Here is a 22,457-nt window from a genome sequence, read left to right on the forward strand (position 1 = left end):
GTAGTATTCAGTAGTGCAAATTACTAACTACTAACTTTATGTGGCTGCATTTCCAAAGTGAAATGCATGACAGTAACATTGTTGGCTTTCGACTATTATGACTATAGCTGAATGCATTTTTTTATTCATATTTTACTATCCTAACTTTAAATTTGTGACCCTGTCTCATGTACTGTCATGCTACTGGTTTCCCAGCACATGAATTGCTTTCCGCTTGTGCCTCCCCCACTCCTTCGACCTTGCCTTAATTCCATTACAGTTCACATTGCAGGTTAGCTATGTGTACGGATCACAGTAATTTGCACATACATTTCCTTTTGTTACAGTCTGTGCCCCCCAATGTCCAAAGTTGAATGGCTTACTTAAGTCCCCACACCCATAAGGAGAGACACATGGCATCATAGTGCTGACAGTTTGACTTCTTCTAGGTCAGCCTTCTATGAGCCTGGGGTAATAATACAACAGAAATTGTTTCCAGCTTATTCTCCACCCCCCCAACACTTGACATTCCATGCCTACCTTTAACAAGCTTCATCTCACAAGGTAATGGTGGAAGACAGTACTTACCGTGATTAATACTTTTCCCCTTCTAAAAATCTTTGAATTCTTTCTTGAAATGTCCAAATGTGATATTCCAGATCCCCCTACGTCTACAGCATCTAGGTTTAACTGCTTCCACTCAGGGGATAGTTACATATAGTTCTCCTCTCTGTTGCGACTTCTTTCCTTTCTTGTAAGTGCAGTCTTTTCCCTTAGCTGTTGTTGCTTTCTGAAAAGTGGAAACATCTCCTTTCCTGTGGAACCAGTTACTGCTGTGCTTGATTCAGCCCTTTCTGCACCTTCCCCTCATTGTTGCAATGTATCCTTTCCTACAATAACTGTATAAGTCACCTGGCTATTGAAGAATGTTGAGAGTTTTGTTGGGGAAGTTACTGTCTTAGTAGTCCAATAACAACTGCTGGATATATGTGTCTCCACCAAACTCCCTTCTCTTTGCACACTCTTATTGTAGCAGAGAAAGCGTTCACTTCCTTCATATCTCATAAGCAAAGTCGTAGTCTACATACACTCTTTTGTCATCAGTTGGCAGTTTTTTATACCTGGCTCCCATGTCTTGTGCAAGATTCTCTTCTTGAGATCATAACAAAGAAATCTTACAGTTATTGGCCACTGTTATCACCTCCCCTCTTTGTTTGGGCACCAAGCTGTCCTATGTCCATCTTAGTCCAGCTGGCTATCCATTTTCTCACTTCCATTCCTTCCCATTCTTCTTGAATACTACTGATTTTCACATTCTTCCACGTCTCTCGACCTTCCAGATTTATCAGCTTCTGCTCCATACAGTCTGCCTTGACCTCAACTGTTCCATTCTCACCTGAAGTTCAGTGTACTCCTCAATCAAGCCTTGGATAATAGTTGTTCATTGACTCCTTGATAGATACTCTCTAGTTTCTTCTCCTGACTCAATAGGCTGTCCTTTACTGTTTGTTTCAGGTCCTTTATTTCTGACCAGATTACTGCAAATGTGACATTTTTACCAACCATATCCCCTCCACTTTTCCTCTCATTACTTTAAAAAAACACAAAAGGCTCACTAAATTGACACACAAATTGTTTTATGAGTTTATTCATCTGACTTCACCTTCCACCCTGTGAGATCGTGTCTCCATTACTTTACTCTTCTCTCCTCAAGTCCTTTCTTCTCTCTTCTATTCCTCTTTGACATGCACCTGGGTGGCTTCTAGGCTCAAGTATGCCTGTGTTAGGGTCATTTGCTTGATTTTCTTTTCACTCTTTTGGTCTTCTGCAGTGAAACACTCAGAGTGGAGTATTATTGGGTCAGGCCATATTGAAAGTCCAATGGAATACATTTTTATAACTCTTTGTCAAGGAAAAAAATAATACAATTATACAAATCCTTCTTAAAAGGTCATTTTCAAACCAAGTGCAAAGTTGAATTTTGTTTTGCTAGATACAAAAAGGAAAAAAATGAAATAGATCTAAAAGCGAACAGATTCTGTATCCATGTAAAACTTAGAAGGAGTCTTGATGCATTAAGGTTTGAAAGCTTATACTAAGATTGCCAGAGTCAATAAATTGCATTCATCCATACAACCATGGTGTTTTACCCCAGAGAAGTTTGTGCATTTTAGTTCCAAATTTCAACAAAATATTTTATGCAGCAAATAACAATCAAAGATAATCGTTAAATGTGTAGCTTTAGGTGACCAACTTATTTGAAAAAGCTGTTAATTTGAACATCTTGAGAGAGAAATACAAAGCTGCCTATACTGAGGAACAGCGATGGCCTAATCAAAAAAATGGTGTTAATAAATCTGGCATTTAATTTTCTTTTAAGTTTTCAACATAGTCATTTTTGCAACCTTGTGCCTAGAAAGTGATTTCATATAGTGAGTATGAAATAAACCTTCCAGAGATACTTGCACAATAAAAGGGCTCCCTAATGAAATGTCGGCACTCAAAATGCTGAATAGCCAAAAAAAAAAATAAAATAAAAGACCAAAAAGACAGGAGAAAAGTGAATCTCAAAGATCACTCTTCTCCTTAAAACTTATTTTTGCAAGGTGGGAACTCTGCACCCCCCCAACTTATATACGCCAGCTTCAAGATTGCCAAAATATTGGAGAAAATGGAATATTCCAAGAAATGGCATCTTGGAGTTTGTATATATAAGTCTGATATTTTGGACATTTAGTCTCTGAGTTTCTGGACTTGCTCTAGAAGGTCCTGACATTTCAAATATATACCCAATAAATACTTCATAATGCAAAGGTCATGTAAAGGAGTGTGTTGAGGTTTTAGGTTTGAAATATTGAATAGGAAGCATTCATTCAGTTATTTAGTTGTTTATTTAATTACTTACTTACATTTGTTTACTGGGAAAATCTAAATGGGTCATACTAGATCTCTTTGCAGTAGAGGCCCAGGGAGAAAAGCTTCAAGAAGTAAATGTTAAATGCATTAAATAAAGGCTAATAATTTTGATAATGAATGAGATAATTCTAGACCATCCCCTGGGAGTCAGAAGGATTTAACATGATTCAGAAGCTTTACTTTGAAAAGTTTCTGCATTGTGCTAAGCCTTTTAATTCAAAAACTGCTTTTTTTTCAGTGATCTGAGCATGGTACATTTCCTAATGGCATGCGCCCAACATCACCTTGATTGACTCCTCTTAATGCAGAAGATCAGCAGGTCTACTGCAAGATCCTCCCATATTGCAGAACTCCTCACTTTTCATGGACAGCTGTGCTGTCTTGTAAAGGAATTTCATTTCTACTCTTGTATCCATACTTAAACCTCACAATAACAGGGAATGATAGGGAAAGAGTTTGCCCAGTAAACTGGGGACTTCATCCTTTGACTCAACTCTTGTACTGTTTGCTATACCAATCTGATGGCCAGCCACCTAATCAATTCTACTTTTACTGGTGGACAAGATTCCAAGATACTTAAACATCTTTTGGGGTAGCTGCTCCTCCACATTTGCAGAGAACAATCTAATCTTTTCTGGGAGAAAAGCATGACCTATGATTTAGGTGCTAATTTTCATTGCAAACACTTTCATTCATCTGCAACCACTGTTGTGTGTGATAGAGATCACAGTCACTTAAGTAAAAAATGGCAACAGACATCATGTCTCTGAAGTGAATAATCTTCAAACTTTGCATGCACATTTGTATCCTGTCTATGAAAATAATTAGCAGGAGGGGAAATAGGGCACAGCTTTGGTGAAGCCCTAAGCACACTCTGAATGTTCTCCGCCTAATTCACCCCAGGGATCACGTCAGTCTCCCTGCTAGACAGGGGTCCAGGGAAGTAAATATTGTGGGAAGTAATAGCCAGGGAATTGTTATGGCTAGGCTTGTATAGGCCCTAGGGCTGATAGCTTTGTACCAACCTATGAATATATGATCCTATGAACACTAATAACATAATTACAACTTTTGCTCTGCAAATATGGAGACCAAGAGTCATGCAGCAGTGACCTCTGGGCATTATTCAGTTACTGTCCTACAAAAAAAAAAAAAAAAAAACATTTTGGGTTATGTGGTCATATACTTTTTCTGCATATAGACAGAGGTGACTAACTTCTACATATTATTTTTGCATTAGAAACTTGACTACCGAAGAAGAAAGAAACAGGAACAGGTATTCCAAAAATATCGAGGTTATGATTCCTATATAATTGGAATGTACCTTTCTGTCTCCCATTTTTGAAAATAGGAATCAGTACAACAGTCTGGCAACCCAGACTAATTCTCCTCACCTCCCCTGCAATACTGGAAAGGCATGGTAACCATGACACCAGGTGCATTCAGCATTTCTCTCGATATCCTAACTCTACAGGTCTGTCACAGCAAAACTGTTTAACTGCTACAGTCATCTCATCTACAGAAATGCAGTCCAGCCAGTTCCAGTTATTTGTAGCACCGTTTGCGCATAATAGAGTATTACCATCAGTTACAAAAGTGCGTCAACATGTTCCTTCAGCTTCATATAAGATGCTGGATCAAGGTCAGTGTTTCTTTACTCTTGATGAAAAACAATGTGGGCAATGACCCCCTCAGTCATCACATGGTTTGCTAGAACCTCTATGAGGTCATCTGAAAACTTCTATAGCCGTTTTTGTTTTTTAATAGGTGGTGTTTCATGCCATGGATGCTAACCATTGAGCTCCTCAAATAAATTCTGACCATGTGTTCCCAATGCCCTGGGTGCTTCCCAATAAAGCTGAGAACAGGCCAAGAGGGCCATTGTACAGGCAGCCATGGCAGTAGTGCTTTTGCCAGCATTTTTGAGGGCTACTGTCACCAGCTTGGGATCACTAAGCTCAGGTCTCCCAGTCCTGTAGCCATCAGTATTGTACAAGCATCCACTTGCATGTGAGCAAGTTGGCCTGATTGAGAGACCACCAATCCCCTCCCCCACTCACATGATGGGTGACCTGATGTGAGCTGGCTCTTCCAAAGACCAAACGTGTACTAAAGCATGGGTCATCTGGGTTATATTCAGGGTTTTGTCCCTGTATTCCACCGATCCAGGCTTCTACAACTGGGCATTTATTTCAGTGACTGCCATAGTTACTGCTATCCTGGCTTAGTAGTACATGTTAGCCATCTGGAGAGTCCTCTGCTAGTACTGCATGGGAAGCCTCTTTCTTTAACTTGACTGCATAGATCCTAGGGTTATCACCACAACAAGCACCAGCTACTTTTTGGTTACAGCCTCTTGCTGTCACCTCAGCTACAGAGGTCCTGAATAGAGTCCATCTGGACTTCATGTTCCTGACCTCCCAGGTATATAACAGAAGTTCTAACAGAAATAGAAGTTCATTCTTTCACAGGTGGGGAATTAAACTCATCACACATAAAACCATCCAGTAGGCATTCTTAGGAAATCCTCACTATATACAGAGTGGAGAATGGGATCTGCTCAGTGGAGATTTTCAGTGTGAAGCCTATTGTTTGATGTGGATGGTGTAGGTCTATACAGATGCCCACGGTGCATATTTAGGAATAGGCTGCACTTAGGAAGTTGTTTGTTGATTCATATGTGTGTGTTTTTTATACATTAATTTGTTTGAGACCAATGTTGTGATTAAATAGACCATACCCGATTGAATAGACCATACCTTTGATGGCCATCAGCTTGTAATACTTAAGATTTTTATATTTCAAGATTAATTTATTGGTGGGCAATGGAGAGGCTCACAGTACTATAGCCCTCTGACTACCATCTCCTTTTCACAATGCTACATTTGGAGATACCACTGCACAATTTTGCTTTTAATAAACAATTTTGCACAGATGGACAATCAGCTTCATGTGTCTGGATTGTACAGTGATACTGTTTGAAGGTCATAATGATGAGGGCAATGAGAAATTCTAAAATCTGTCTTATATTTAGTGACAGCTGTCAAAGTCTACATTAAATCCAAAAAAGCAATCTCATAACTTTGTAACTGTTCAACATTTCAATGTGAACCTTATATACAATTACTATATGTTATCATATCAAAGCAACATTATCGGTTTTGTCACACCAATGGACCTCTTAACGTCACCATTGCAAATATCTAGCTAAAGACATATATGTTTTACTTTTCTGTGGTTGTAGAAAAAATATATAAAACAGATTTAAAAACTGAGAGCTGCACCTTTAACTTGGTAAATGTAGTCTCCTACCTTCAAAGATATTCAGTATAATGAGTTCAATTTTGTATTATATTCACTATTTCAGATCATCTCAGTATTGTCATTGTACATACAGCATTGCCAAATGCTTCTTAACTGCATCAGCTTATTAACTATGTTAAACAGATTTCAGCTAACACAGAAACATGCATCCATCCTACGAATGGCCCTACCCCATGCCTTCTTGAATTCAGTCAGTATTGTTAACCATAGCACTTCTTCAGAAAGGCTGTTCCGGTAATTTTTAATCATGCTACCTGTTCGGAAAGGCTGTTTAAGTAATCTACAAACATTTCCATGAAATAATACTTCTTTATATCTTTCATGAACTGCCTAGCCTGTATCCCCTAATTGTTATGTCTTTTTTACATCTATCACTTTTTGAAGGCTGGTACCTACTTGGAATCTTATGAATTTCCTTAAGGTATTCAGTTTCTGTTATGCTTCCTTTGTCTCCATTCTTCAAGACTATACACACCAAGCTCTTTTGTTTTTCTTTATACAGATTCTGATACACAGCACATTTTTTACACTGCCTCCTTTCTGCCTTACTCTTTACATTGATGAGGTCTTCAGAAATGCACTAAAGTACTCTCTGTGAAACCTCATCTCATGTCTTTAAAGGAGCACAATAATTTCTAATTTACTAACAGTGATGCCTTTCCCTGTTTACCCAGTATTCTTTAGTATTACTTTCTTGTACTGCCTGCTTACATTTAGGTCATCCGATATGAGTACTCCTCAGACCCCATTTCTCTTTTATTGCAATACATTCTTCTTCACCTATTGTTTCCTTTCCTCGCCTTTAGCTTCCCAGAGCCAGTATTCTATATTTAATTTATACTGACATGTTTTAGACTATTCCTTCCCTCTTACCAAGTCTCTTGTTCTTCAGAATATTTTTTTCTAGTCCTGATGCACAGATTGGTGTCATCAGTAGATGATCAAACATTTTTCAGCTGTTCTGCTTTTGGTAAGCCATTTCCTCTCTTAATCCAGACAGCTGTCTTTGAATGGGGTAACGCTGTATCCTCTGGAAGGTCTCCCTGAAGACTGCTTCTTTGTGGCCACTGTGCAGTACCACTCAGGCACCCCCATCATCCCGTAATCCCTTTTTTTTTTGTTTTACTTGCAGGTTTAATCCTGTCACTTAAGTCTCTACTGACTTCCAAGAAGGAATAATCCTATAATGACCTGCCTGAGCAAAGAGGGAGAGGTGGTAACCCTACTTCCAGGTAGTTTTAATTACTTCTGTGAGACATAACTATGCCATTAAATCGTATTGCTTAATTATTATTCTGTTTAATTCGAGGATCATTTTATATGAATTTTTTTTTTACTGCAACAGCAACATTTTTAGAGCAGTGTGGGTATCACTGTTAAATTACATAGTGTGTGAACAACGTTCTAAAAATTATTTGAAACGTCTCTGAAGATAACCACAAAAGAAAACTATTAAAGTATAAAAAGTATATAAAAGTATAAGTCTTTAGCTAGGGACGAGGTGGGGAGGCAGTTAAAGAGTAAGAAAACATGCTCTAGATATTGGTGGGCTACGTTCTCTTCCTGAAAGGTTAAAGTGAAAAAGCCCGAGAAGCTGAGAAATGCCCATCTTAAGGGAAATGATGAATTGAACGACAGAGAGAGGAACGAGAGAGAGAGACAGAGAATGCTCAATTTTGATGTACTACATCCCCCCCCCAGCTGTAGGGCTGAAGTTACCAAATGCGATTCCTGAATCACTTGAATCCTGCCAACTGTACTGTAACACAGGCTAAACATGCTGGCGGGTACTATATGCATAAAAAAACGAATACAAGCCATTGTAATTTTCTAATCTCTGGGCACATAAAAATGCAAGTCATTGCTATTTCACAGTTTTAGCAGAAGGGCACATACCCTCCGCGGCGCTGGAGCAGTCATTAGACTCATGGACTTCCCCAGGGGTGTAGTTGTCGTTCTCCTCCTTATTACAACATCCCTGCTGTGGGGTAGGTGTAAGCCTGATATCCTCCATGGCACAAGTTCTATGAGGAAAAAAACAAAATACAGTATTAATACAGGAAACTTAAGCTTTCTCCAACCGTACGTCACTCTACCTAGGCATGCAAGCTATTGCTTGTTGTTCACATAATCCTCAGACAACTGCGCAACTTGTGCCAAAAATATGTATGCGTGGCATTCCTTTCAGCTGTAAAAGTACTGCACCTTGATCCAGACCTGTCCAATAGAATTATTTGTTAGGTTACTCTGCAGCTGAAAGGGTTGAAGTGCCAGGTTATGCCATCATCTTGTGCGTAGGAAATGTTATTATACACGTACTTTGCGCCAAGTTGCGCAACTTGCAAATCAGCTGCAGCTGGAAAGTTCAACGCTGGAACCACATATGCTCTTTTCATCTCCTGTGTCAAGCACATACCTGGACGATGACTTAAGAACTAGCGGAGGAAGTCTCCATAGTGTATTTTAGAGCAGTCACGAAGCCCCCCCACAGCTGTCAACCGCTTACCTCCAGAATCAGGGACAAATCCAGAAATAATCGGAGTCAACCAGGACATGTTTTCTAAAGTATTAGTACTATTAACATGAGATGTTGACACTGACAAAATAGGAGAATGTGACTTTTCTGAAGTAAAAGATATAATTCTAACTATTGTCATTGTTTATATAAGTGTAATCCACCAATTTGTGTCCTAAAATTGCCCGTTTTAGGAATTCTTAGAAAGAACAGAGCTGACCTCTCAGACAAAAAGTATGGACCGCCCAAAAACTAGTATTTGGACGCCGAAAAAGGTGTTTACCTAGAACACGGCAAATTACCGGTACATACTTTCCAAAATGTGGAGTGGAAAGTATCTTTTCATAAGGGCAAGTTGGCGCTTAACAGTTACTTACAATTACAACCAACAAGGTCCCACGGCATGATTAAAGTCTGTTAACTACCTGCTAACAACAAGTTCTGTTGATTAGGATGACAAAGAAATATGCACCAAAGTAATATGCCATGGCTATTAAAATGTTAATGAATGTGTAAAGGTTTATATTAGAACACTGAAGTTTTAAAACAACGAATGTTCTAATATCGACCCCAAAACAGCAAACGCTGAAAATAGCGACGCTGCAGAACACCGATTTTTTTCCGTTTCTGTGGCTTTGCTATTTTCAATCTTTTACTTCATGCTGCAAAGTTTTAGAAGTAATACACACAGATTGACCTGTAGCAAAGTTTTAGGAGTAGTGTAAACAGACTGACCCATAGTTTTAGGAGTAGTATACACAGACTGACCCATAGCAATGTTTTAGGAGTAGTATGCACGGATTGATCCATAGCAAAGTTTTAGGAGTAGTACACACAGACTGACAAATAACAAAGTTTTAGGAGTAGTACACACAGACTGACCCATCGCAAAGTTTTAGGAGTAGTACACACAGACTGACCATAGCAAAGTTTTAGGAGCAGTACACACAGACTGACCCATAGCAAAGTTTAGGATTAGTATGCAAAGACTGACCCATAGCAAAGTTTTAGGAGTAGTACTCACAGACTGATCTGTAGCTACAATTCGCTTACATTATAACAGGCATGTGTACCCCACTATGTTGATCTGTCTCACAAAGGAGCATTTACAGTTGCTCACATTTAGTTGCAACAATGGTACATTATAACAACTCTATTTACAGGGCTGGACTTGTGTGAAATGGCATCATAGGCCCTCCCTACCCCCCCCCACAAACACACACACACTCAAGCATATCCTCCAGTGTTCCCCACATCACACATATAATTTTTTTCTTTCTTTTCTCACATTTTTCTTTAATCTTTAGCTTTTTTCAAGAAGCCACAACTTTCTATATGCTCTGAAGTGCATTTTAAAGTTTTTTTGCTTTCTTTTTTTTTTTGTATAACCTTTTTGTGCAATGATGGCATGATTAAGGAAAGAAGTTTAGTGTTGCTGTTCAACTTTAATTTTCCTTGCATCCTTTCAACACACCTTTCCTGACCAAGACAGCACAGTAATAGCCATTTAGGAAATAACTCAATTAACCTGAGGCTTCCAGAACCCATAGGGTTACAGAGGCTCTTGAATGCATTTTAGAGCATTTTCCAACCTTTTAATCCAATGGTGGCCCAAACAAATATCATGAGTAAGAAAATAATTTGTCTTATTAATTTTTTTTTCTTTCAAGGAAGGCATAAGTTGTGCCCAAGGCTTAATGTTCAAAGCTGACAAAATAGTTGCTCACTATAAACTAACAAGCCAATTGCCGCAAGGATACACAGATCTAATCTGGGAACACTGGCTGTCAGTTCATTTCCTTCAGTTACCCTGTTCTTGTAGTTACACAATGAGCACAGATTAATGGATTTTTTTTTTAGTTTTAAAATCTTATTAAAATTAAATTTTAAAAGAGTACATAAAATGTTTCTAAGAGCTACTTTAAATTTTAATGCATTGCAAGCTTATTTCACTTACATGCAATGTTGTCAGGTTAACTATCATTTCTTTTCTACCAGATCATTTTTACTAGTAAAATGCTGTGTCTAATTTATACCATTTTAAAATACTATTGTTCACTAAAAATAAATTATGCTTATCAGGCATCAGCAGTATTTTGTACTGTATTCAATAAACCAAAAAAAAAATTGTGAAGGTAAATGCACAGAAGGTACAGAAAACAGAGCTAAAACACACTTTTCAGCTGTGGATATTGGAAATGATCTGCATTAGATAGCGTGTTTTAGCATTTAACTGTTTTGTAACCTTGTTGCCCCATGTAGCATGTTTCCAGATAAGACAAACTGCACTGCAGGTGCTGTATTCCTAGTAAGCATAGTTTCTCATTAGCAGGTGATCTACCTATTTTACTGTGGACTGAATTATCTGTTAATAACATCTTTAAAGAAGCTTTTAATGTTTTCTAAAAAGGACATGTTGCATGCTTCTGTTTTTGCCACTTCAGATTTATCATATGCATAGACTGCTGCCTATAATTTCATAAATTAATTTTATATGGTCTAGATGAAATATCAGTACATTGCCACATTAGAATTGTTTCATAGAGATCTGCAGTGGAGAATTATTTCTTCTTTTGTTTAACTATTAACATACCAAATATGAAAGTGCACTTGTACCAGATGTACATTAAAATATATATTTTTTGGTGCTTTCAATGGGACTTCAGAAAACTAAGCACTTAAAATTCAAAAGTATACATAATGTTTAAATGTCGCATACTTTTCATGCAACCCAATTATTTACATATAATTATCTTAAAGAAATAAAAATATTTTATCAAAATTTTATCTCAAACCTCTCAACTTCATTATATTTTTAACACTAACATGATTCTAAAAGGTTCATAGTCTCAGAGTTAAGTACTAGTCTAGCTTCCCTTGAGGGTCATTTTAAGCCTATCCAATTTCCATTTTTGTGCTCAAATTAAGTGGCTAATAATTATATATTAGCCCTAAAGAGAATAACTGGGATCATACCATAGATAATTTGAGGGGACCCATGCATAGGTTGAAGCATTTAGGAGGTACATTTGTCCATTAGTAGAACAAGGTGCAGTCCTGGGGTACGTGTTCTGTTTCCCATCCACAGAATCTTTGTTTTGTTTTCATGTTTGCTTTTGCTTGTCAGTACTATGTCCTCTAACTGTAAGCTACCATTATGCCTAGATCATGTTGTATTGCCTGGCTAGATAACGTTATGATGGTCAGAGGCAGCAGTGTACCTGCATGTGATGCATCCCAACCCTTACGAGATTTTCTTAAAAAATAAAGTGCCATTATTTATTTCCCACACTAACATAAGCCATACAGCATGATTTGAAGCTAACACTTCTCAGATGGGCAGCAATGAATGTGAAAGGATGACTACATAGGTATTAATAGCATTTTCTGCAGCCCTGCTATATGCTGAATTAATAACAATGAAACATTATTATGAATATGCAGATCAAAGTTAACCACTTGGAGTACAATTCATCCAGGAGGTGGGGCTTTGTGGCATCACTAATTCTGCTGAGGGAGCTCTGACTTTACTTCTAATGCAAGAAATACCAGAGTTGTCTTGACTGCACTGATGATAGCAGAGTAGAAATCTTCATCGGTTCCTCCCACCCAAGCCCCCCTCCCTTTTCTGAGCAAACATCTAGCTCATTGTTAACCTGCATCATAATAAAAATTGTATTATACAAGGATGGTTTGCCATGGATTAAAAGCATGTATGACTTGAACACAGATGATGATACATTGTGAGGTTGACATGCATTTTCTTATAGTCACCATCTCATATGGAATGTGGGTAATAGTATCTTGTGATTCAGGAATACAATGTACAGTGCCTTAGTTAAAATTAAGTGTGGTTGGTTCAATCAGAGTTTAACTTTTAGTGAATTAATTGTGCTACTTCTGGACTGATGTATTTGTCTGAAGGAATTTTATTATTTAGGAATTCACAAATGTACTTTCAAGTGCTACAGTGGTATATCCTACTTAAGATGAAAATGGCCTGCTACCCTTCAAAAGGGTTAGAGCTTGTTGTTAGATGAGATGCACCCAAGGGTACTTGGGACTGAAAATTGTGTTAGGTAAATCCATGGTAGTGGCAGTGAACTTGACTTGTCGACATAATGGTATGGCTAGAGGTTTCAGCAATGATCTTTAACTTACATTTACTACATGCTCTCAAAAAGTTTGGTTTCAATTTCCACAGCCTCTGATTGCATTGTCCACCCCCATGTTAGCCTTTCATAATCTGTGTCATATATCATAGAACTATATTTATTAAGCAGTTCATCAATGAAGCATGGTTATGTTTACTTGGTGTTTCTGTTACTTTATGGCCATGCAGATTGTGTCCTGGGTCATACCTGAAAATGGTTATTGTGTCACAGTTAGCTTAACAGATCAATGCCTGTTAAATAAAACAAATGTTTGTTGCTTTTGCATTAGTTTTTATGTATTGATTACCCAGTATAGCAAATACCTCAATTTTTTCTGTAACAAAGGGAATGCAATTCATGTGCTAATAGAGATTTAAGCAATGTGTTATACCGCTATCACTGTATCAGCTATGACTGCCCCTTTATTAAATACTATTATTATAAATCAATGCAGATTTTTTGTACTCCCTTTTATTGCAGTTTTTGCATATCTAAGAGCAGTCTTATGGTAAGATGTAAATGATTATTTTGGATGCATATTTTTGCCCTTTTTAATTACGTTCCTCAGTGGCCAACACAAATGTGTCTAGAGCTCAAGGTCTACAACATTTCTATACTTCTTTCTTGGACTACTGCATAATAAATAATAGAATAATATGAATTCTATTTTTTTCTAAAATATTTATATAGCTGCAGTAGAACTGCTACTGTCATGCAACCAAATAACTATGATATATAAATAGAAATGCACATCCTTATGTAATCTGGGGTTTTTATCTGCAAGAGGAGTCCCTAAATAGTTTTGTCTTCATTGCTGATGTCCTGCGAAATTAATATGACTTTTGAAGTTATTTGATGCTGAACTGTTAGTCATGTCACATGATGGCTTTAGTCTATGTTGTACATACATTTATATCTACTGCAAGTTAACCGCCTTGAAGGCTAACTCTACTAATATAATTACTATACATGTGTGAAATACATCAGACATTTCTCTTTACATCATTGTTCTTATGTGTAATTTATTTTATATATGTCTTACCTGCTCCTATTATATGCTTGCACTATGTTTTGAAGCTTTTTTATCTGGGACTGCCTGAAAACGAAACTTGCCAACTTGACATACCTGATCAACAAACATAAGTAATAAACAAAGAAATACATGCATACATAAAATACATATGCTAAGGTACCCTGGGAATTAAAAATAACTATCATAATGCATGTTATTTAATACCAAGATCACAACTGTTATGCAAAGTGATACCACTTCAGGGAATTTTGCCTTCATGAATATTTTCATACAAATTTGTCTCAACATCGCAAAGTACTGTAATCTCAGGCAAAATACCTTGGCTTTAAGGTGACTATAGTACAGTCTTCCTGAATGCAAACTATAGGCTATTAAATTCCAGGCTAATCTTCTGATGGTTTCACAGCTGCTTGCATGTTCTGTGCTTTGCAAAAATCCTTAAATAACACAGTGCAATATAATTTAAGATCTATGATTTCATTTAACAGCTATAAAACAATCCTTTAAAGCTACACTTCTAATAACCCAAGCACTGCAAAACTGCAGTCATGCTAAAAGGCATTAAAAGCAAATTCCTGGATGCACACCATACTTATAGGTGTTACTTATAACATCAATCTGCAGAAACACAGAAGTTTAATCTGTAAATGTTTTACCTTGTCTTGGAATTCAGCAGTTGTTCCGCACTAACATTCTCTTTGCAGTACGCAGTTTATAAATTAATGCACCTGAGGAAATACACCTCCTCCCTGCTAAAGGCCAGCCAATGTAATTGCTTTCTATTTAGAGAAGCATTACACATTATTGTTATTTAGTCTTTACTACTGCTCACGAGGAGGCTTTACACATATACATATTAGAGTTGATGTCATGTACTATAATAGCACACAGACTGCATGTAACAAAAGAATATCTGATATGAAACATACTCCAGTACGGCATGTCAGTTATGAAAATGGGAACATCCCTAGACCACATTTCAACACCTCCTCTGTAGCGTTGTTAACTTTAGACTGCAGACATTAGTAAGGCTGCTCATGTCTGTATGTAAACTCTCCAAACCAAAGGAAGAACATCATAGAGCAGTGTGTCTTTACGATAGGTATACCAGGAGCTGAGTCATTTACAAACTGTCTTCCTCAACAAAATGCATTAAATGGCCTGCGTATAGACATTTGCATGTTAAATATACATCTTTGTCTAAAAGTACATTGATACAGAACTGGCATGTAGAACATTTTTTCAAAACAACCATTATTGCGTCTATACCACTTTCATGTCTATATTACAGATTACAGAAACAAAAAAGTATTTTTTGCTAAGAACTACCCCATCTTTACATTTCCCTGTTATGTCTGCTTCTGTCTCTGTAGACAATGCTCATTTAGGACTCTCTTACTCTTTTAACTACCCCTTTATACTTTTTGTCTATTTTCATGAATTCCATTATATTTTTAGACCCTAAGACCTTTGCTGAGTAACTAATTTGAATATACACTACCCTTTCTATGAATAAATTCCTCAGTATAGTTTGTTTCAGTAACTTTTCTTACTGCCGGCTTTGTAGGATGATATCTTGCTCTTGAGCATATATTTGGCTAGAAAATTCTTTCTTTCGTTTTTATGGATTCATTTGTGAAAGATCAGGATTTTTTTCACTTCCTGTTCCTGACCTGTCTGTTAGATGGCGTATACTTGACCATTCCAGCCCACTAATACATGCCAGTTCTGTATCAATGTCCTTTTTGTTCTTGCTGCTTTCCCATCTAGAACTTACTTCACAACACAGGTTTCTGAACTCCATGCATTACTTAGGGTGGGGGAGGGGTCACAGTAGTGGTCAAAGTGAATATAAGGCACATGATTGTAACCTGTTCTGTCAAAGACTGTTTGGCAGGGTCTGGAAAATCAAATGGCAACTGCCATTTTTAAGTAGCAGTCAATGCCTCTTACACACCCAGTGCAGGTGGCTGTCTTCCTGCCTCCCCCCTGCCCAAATTGATATAGCTAGCTTAGTCGTCTTTAGATCCCAAAGTGAGTTATAACTACATTGTCTGGCTACCCATTCAGTCTCCAGGACTGGACCAAAGAGACGTTAGGAGTCTGGGAAGTGACGGAGTAAATAGATATCAGTTTGTGCAGATGCATTATACATTTCTCAAGAATTGTATACCTTTTTAATTTATTTTAACCAGGCAGTCACACTACACTGATTAATCATGGCTCTTACCAGGCAAGATCTGGGTGAGGTAAGTGAAAGATCATGATTTTTGTACAGGATTTGTGATAAACACTACAAAGAGCACACCATGGAAAATACTAAAATATATAGCTGCATCTTATATGTTCCATAGGCATACAGTGCCATATGGCATTATATTAAAACTGAAAGAAATTAAAAGAAGCATTAACCAGGTTAAACATTGAACAAAAAAAGTTTATTCTTTGTTCCTTTCAGGATAGTGGCACACATTTCTTTGTGGTGAAATGACCTAAGGCTAGTCTTAAATAATTTTAAAGGTGTAGAAAAGATTGCAAAAAAAGTAGAATGATGTCAACCACATTGTCACTTAAGTAAGTACTTCCACAAACGACCTTTTTTCTCTACCACTTTTTCATTTCCCACTATTCCTCTATTCTATCCATTTTTGTACTATTCCTACCACAATACCCCCCATCCTTTACCACCCCCTAATTTATCTAGCGCTACTGTTTTTCTCCTCAGTCTTCTCCCCCCTTCCCCTGTACTGAGGTCTCCACCAACCTTTCCTTTTTCTCATACTGTACAAAAACTGACAGTGCCAATTCTGTTAATGCTAAACACATTTTTATGCAAAATGGTTTGTATCTAAACCAACTCATTCATATGTAACTTAGAAAAAAACGCTAAAATTACTCATTGTAGATTTTGTATTTTAAGCTGCTATTCTTCTTGGATCTGTACAATATTGCTTGCTGCATTTGAAGTTATTATTCTGTCTTTGTATTGTACTCCACTATTTTTTCTTTCTGTGGAGCTTTTCCTCCCGGGCCTCTGCTGAACATAGGAAATTCACCCATTCAGACTATCCCAGTAACCAAATATTAAATAAATAAATAAATAAAATGAATTCTGTATTGTTTTCCTGTTTAGATGAGACAACTTAACTCAAAAATTTTGTTTCTGTATATTCTGTTTACTGATCATATGATTTTAATAACATACTGCTTTTCTCCATTTCTGTTGTGCTGTTTTGTTTGTCTTTTCCTAGTGTTTCCTATGAAGTTGTTTAAAAAGCATTATCTTTACATTATTTTCATTTTATATCATGTTATTTACCATTCAAAGCCTACATGCTGTATCATATGCGTTTGCATATATATGTGCATGCAAAGATTAGATAACATCCTATGGCAGGATTCCAAAAGCTTTACTCTAAATTTACCGCAGGTTCCTTAACTGTAATTTTATCTACAAAGCAGACTATTTTGGAGTTGCTTAGAGTAAAGCTTTTGGAATACCCTGGACTGATTAGGTCCTAAAACCTGCACTGACTATATACAGATCTTCATACAATCATTCAGGCATGATGTAAAGGTCCATAATATATCAGCCTTGTTTGTTCTGTAGGAAGTTTATACCGTGCTAATTAAAGTTGTTCACCTGAACAGAATTATTGATTTATTTACTGATATGCTTCTGTTTGAAATATAAACATTGTGTGTCATAAACATACCATGTCTGGTGCTTGTTTTGATCTTAATCTAAAGAGTGTATTTATTTTTAATACCTTTGTAGGCAAAGATCATATCAGCTGTATGAGTGGCCACTGAGTTGCTTTGTAGTGTTGTGAGTTTAATTTCCCTCAGACACTATTTGCCAACTCTGTGACTAAGCAAGTCACCCTATAAGACACTACTTCTGGACTAAGTCTGACAAAGGACCACATGAATGGGTGCACTACTGCAGTTAAATAGAAATAAATAAATAACTTCTAAATAGTAAATACATTTAGACTGTACAGGTTTAATGTGATTAATTTCTCTTTGTATGTTAAATCATTGTCATCATCATCAGCCCTCTTTTTCCCATTTGTACATGGTGTCAGGGTGTTGCAACAATAGTCAGTGTGACCAAATCACTTTCAGCCAGTGTTTACACTGCCAAGTGACTAGCCCTTAATTCCTGTTATTTTTCTAGGTGAATTAGTTTTGAATTATTTTCCTGTTCTTTACATAAATGGTTGTCACATGCTGCTGGTACAAAAATACTACGGTTTGTTTTTAATCATACTTGGTATAAAAAGTGGTAGTAATACATCTTTTTTTTATACTAGTGAATTTTAATAATATACTTCCTAAGTTTGCATCTTTATGACAATGTTGTCTTCATTATATGTTTTCCTTTGGCCTGTTTGTAGCACTAAATTCTTTTATGTTCTAGTGTCTCTTACATCTGATTATTCATTTGATAAACTGTATCGATCTTTGGTTTTCTAGAAATTTTTTTTTTTATATTTTGCATATGTTTACATTAGATTATTTTGATTTGCATACAGGCTTATGTTACCAATAGTATCAATGTTTCATCCTATTTTGAATTATGACCCTAGTTTTGATATCATCTGCATAATTAATGCAAAACATGGGATCCCCTTAATTACATATTATTTTTGAATATTTTGAATAAATAAGAGTGTAGTCCTGATCCCTAAAAAAAAATTGTTTGCAATATATTAAGAGTCTGACCAACATAAAATGTAAGGTGCTACTTCGCAGTGGAACTCAACAACAAACCAATCAAGAGTAGGAGTACATGTCACAACCCTCTAGCCTTAATAATCAACCATTATCACTATCCACTATCTATCATCTACTTGTCCCCCTTCCAGCATATGTCTGAATACACATACACATATCATATGTAGCATCACCTTGTGGCCAACAGTGTGGCTAAAATGGTAAAACTAGTCAAGGAAAAAGTACATCGTACATCTCTCTTACCTGGTTCACAAATAAGTACATTAAAAAAGCCACACCTATTTCCAGTGGAGTTTTCAGCATGATAGCTCACAGGTCTCACCACTGCAGATTCCTCTGTGGCAGAGATGATTACCTGGACTGTAGGTTCAGTCATCAATACCGTGAATAATCTGGTGGCACTATCAAGGAGGAAAATTACAACTTCTCTTCCATCCTTAGATTTTAATATAAAAACAGGCAAAATAGAAATTATAGTAGTAATGAGGTTAGACAAAATGGTAAGCAAACATTAAACTTTTTGGACATATGGCTAATTAATGTGTCATGGAAAGTAAGAACTAGAAATTCTGTCTGCTGAAAATACCCTCCCATTGAACCAAAGTAAATGTCTCTAACTTTGTGACAGCAGAAATCTGATGGGATTCAACAACTAAACATAAAAGGGCAATGTACCATTCTGAAACCAAATCAGACATTGATATTATCATCTTTCTCCCATTACACTATGATTTTTCCTGTCATGTATTTATATGCCTTTTGTTTTCCTTTATTTTTCTACTACCTCTGTTTATTTTTGTATTTCATTTCTATCTTATGCAGTTCCTTGTTAAAACTACCCTTTTCCGGTCCTTTAGCTATCTTGTCAGTTGCTATCCACTTGCTTTCTATTAGCATTATCAAGAAAAATCTTCTTGTTTGGGCAGTAAAAAGACACCACCAAATCACTATGCACACAAGTAGGATTCTCTCCATACCTACATACATTGTAAAAATATTTAATGTATTGCTGAATCCGTTGTACTTCATGTATACACCATATGGTGTTGCATAAAAAACAGGATATCATTAACCAGAAATGGCAGATTCTGTGGAGGCAGAATCTACAGTGGCTCAGAAAAAATACTTCCTTTACATAAGGAGGATAATTTTTAGCAGAGAACAAATAGTTTGGGAGGTGATGGTTTCAAACTAACAAAATCTGAAAATGTATGTAGGCTAAATGGTTATTTGTGGTAATAAATTTCAGGCCTGCATAGGACTTTCTGTGTTTTCAAGCCCCATAGCAGATACACTGTATCCCATAGTTGCATTTTTGTATTTATTTTATTTAGACAGAGGATCAGTTTTGGAGTTCTCTTCTACAGATCCTGTTCTTCTGCTGTAACAGTCTGTTATTGTTTGAATACATGACTGTATTCCTGAGAATTTGCTCGGCCATTATGATGTACCCTTCTACAGGTAAATGTGTTAATGGTATCAGAGAAACAATCTCAATTTAGAACCATTCAGTGCTCTTCTGTAGGTTCAGACCTGTTTCTCTAAACTACTTTTCAGATGTATTTAGGCTTCAGTTTTAATACAGATAGATGACATGTCATAGTTATTCTGACACATATAAGGATAACTGTGAAACAGTCTATTCTTATGCAAACTTGAGCTGTATTTTCATGAGTTAAACATGTCTGAAATAATTAGGCCAGTCTGTAGCCCATGCAGGGTATGTTCTGTCCTATCCGTTATTACACTTTTGCTTTTCTCATCTTTCTCACATTGTACTTGTATTTTTCCTGCCATGTATTTATATGCCTTCTGTTTTCTATTCTCTTTCCACTATCTTTATTTATTTTTGTACTTCAGATCCATTCAACACAATTCCTTGTTAAAACTAATTTCCTTTCCTTTAAATAACCTCTTATCTTGTCTGTCTTGAAGATATTTTAAACTTATTTTTCAAAATTTCCATTAATATCATACTATGTATTTTGACATCTAAATATACAATATTCATCTGTAGCCTATTTTCAGAAGATTTTGTATGCTCCCTATAATCTGATGACTATATATTGTAACAGACCTTCTTGCTTTAGAAACGTACTTGTAAGTTGCATTAACCTATACCATTCAGTATCTGCTTTGTATATATCATTAATCAGGTACAGTAACTTGCCCATATTTAGTAGCAAGCTTATTGGCTGATATTTAAATTGTGAATCTGAGCTGCTTTTGTTAAGGTAATTCTAGTCAAGCTCTTTATTATATTCAAAAATTGCTATATTCATCTTTATTATATTCAAAATAAACTCCTTCCGCTTCTGGGTCAGAAAGAGCTCTCCTTTAGAGCAGCTGTTGGCAAAGGAGTTCTCCTTTCTCAACTTGAATATGGGATCCCAATTCTTGCTTCTGCCTCCAAGAAAAACAATGTCATGCTCCAAACTATTTCTAGCAGAACCTGCTGCTTCATTACAAACTTACCTTTCTGTGAGCATCATTGTATCACCCTAGAAAAAAACAAATGGCTACACATAAAACAAAGATCTAACCTACTTTCAGGATTCCAACTTTACAAACTACTCCAATGCCACACATTTACTCCCCACTTGCAGCTAGATGTCATGAAAAAACATTCTCATACAACCTGGGACAATACTCACAAGTCACACTGACTCTCATTACTCCTACAAACAAACTCCACAACACTACACATGCTTTCTCCTCTCAGATACCTACTTTTTTGCAAGCTCTTCTCATCGACATTAAGGAAATCAACACGTATTCCAAATTCAGAATACAAAAGCACTTCTTCAAACAGGACACATCACCTAACCTGTCTCCTTTCCGAGTCTCTTCTCTTTCAAGATTCAATGAAAATGTACCTAATTTAGAAACTAATCTATATATTGCACATTAGAGTCTGCTTGATTGTACATTGCACTGTGCTTATTCACTGGAATGTATATACACTATTTTTTCTATGTAACTAATTTGAACTATTCTGTTATCACTTGTATCTTTGTATTTTTTGTTTGTGAAATATTTTGTATTTCTCCTAGGCTGAGTCTTCAATTGATCAATATTGATCAGTGCACTATCCCAGTAAACAAATACAAACAAACAAACAAATAAACAAACAAATAAACAAACAAACAAAATACTGTTGGGTATTATTGCTACATTGGGTGACTACCAATAAGCCAAAATGCAGTTCATTAACCTTTGTCATTTTTCTTTGTATTAAAGCAACTGACATTCTAAGATTTGTTGAATGTGGTTTGGGATATTACGTGCTGTTACATACTAGAGCTACATGATGACCTTAGTCTTTTATCACCATGTTTTACATCCATTGTTTTACCCATATACTATCACATGACCTTAAAACCGATTTATGATTAGCACTAGCAAAGCATTTGCTCACGGCCTAACTCCATTACAATAGATTTATAACTTTGGGTTATTGAAATGCAGCATGTCTTAGAGTTTGAGATGGGACATGAAATATAACTATCTTAATGCAAATGTGACACAAATCTTAACGACAGTGTGACACAAATGGCATAAAGATGGTACAGAGGCACAGTAGCTGCTGTCACTGCAACATACTGAGTAAGGTAGACACATATGTCATTTGAAATAGAATATTTTCATGTAAATATATGACACGGAGTTTCAGGCCATCAGGCAGCATGTTTAAGGTCAACACCTTTTTGGATGTCCAAAGTGGGACAATTTTTGGGGAAATATGAGACTGCTGGAGAAACCATACGTACAACCCTTGCAAAGGAATGAACTTCAC

General features: G+C 36.5%; 1 protein-coding gene across 1 annotated transcript in view; it reads right to left on the reverse strand.

Annotated features, from left to right (window-relative positions):
- The window catches only part of METTL21C (methyltransferase 21C, AARS1 lysine), a 67,023-nt gene extending 52,342 nt beyond the window's left edge, over window positions 1-14,681 (reverse strand). The window contains exons 1-2 of the mRNA XM_044071248.1: window positions 14,578-14,681; window positions 8,116-8,243 (exon numbers count right to left, since the gene is read on the reverse strand). Coding sequence (XP_043927183.1) covers window positions 8,116-8,233 — 118 coding nt within the window. The 5' untranslated portion in view covers window positions 8,234-8,243; window positions 14,578-14,681. The remainder of the gene's footprint in view (window positions 1-8,115; window positions 8,244-14,577) is intronic.
- Window positions 14,682-22,457: the final 7,776 nt, after the last annotated feature.

Source organism: Protopterus annectens, chromosome 5.part0 (assembly GCF_019279795.1).
Source record: "Protopterus annectens isolate FY-2018-M chromosome 5.part0, PAN1.0, whole genome shotgun sequence".
NCBI classification, from domain to species: domain Eukaryota; kingdom Metazoa; phylum Chordata; order Ceratodontiformes; family Protopteridae; genus Protopterus; species Protopterus annectens.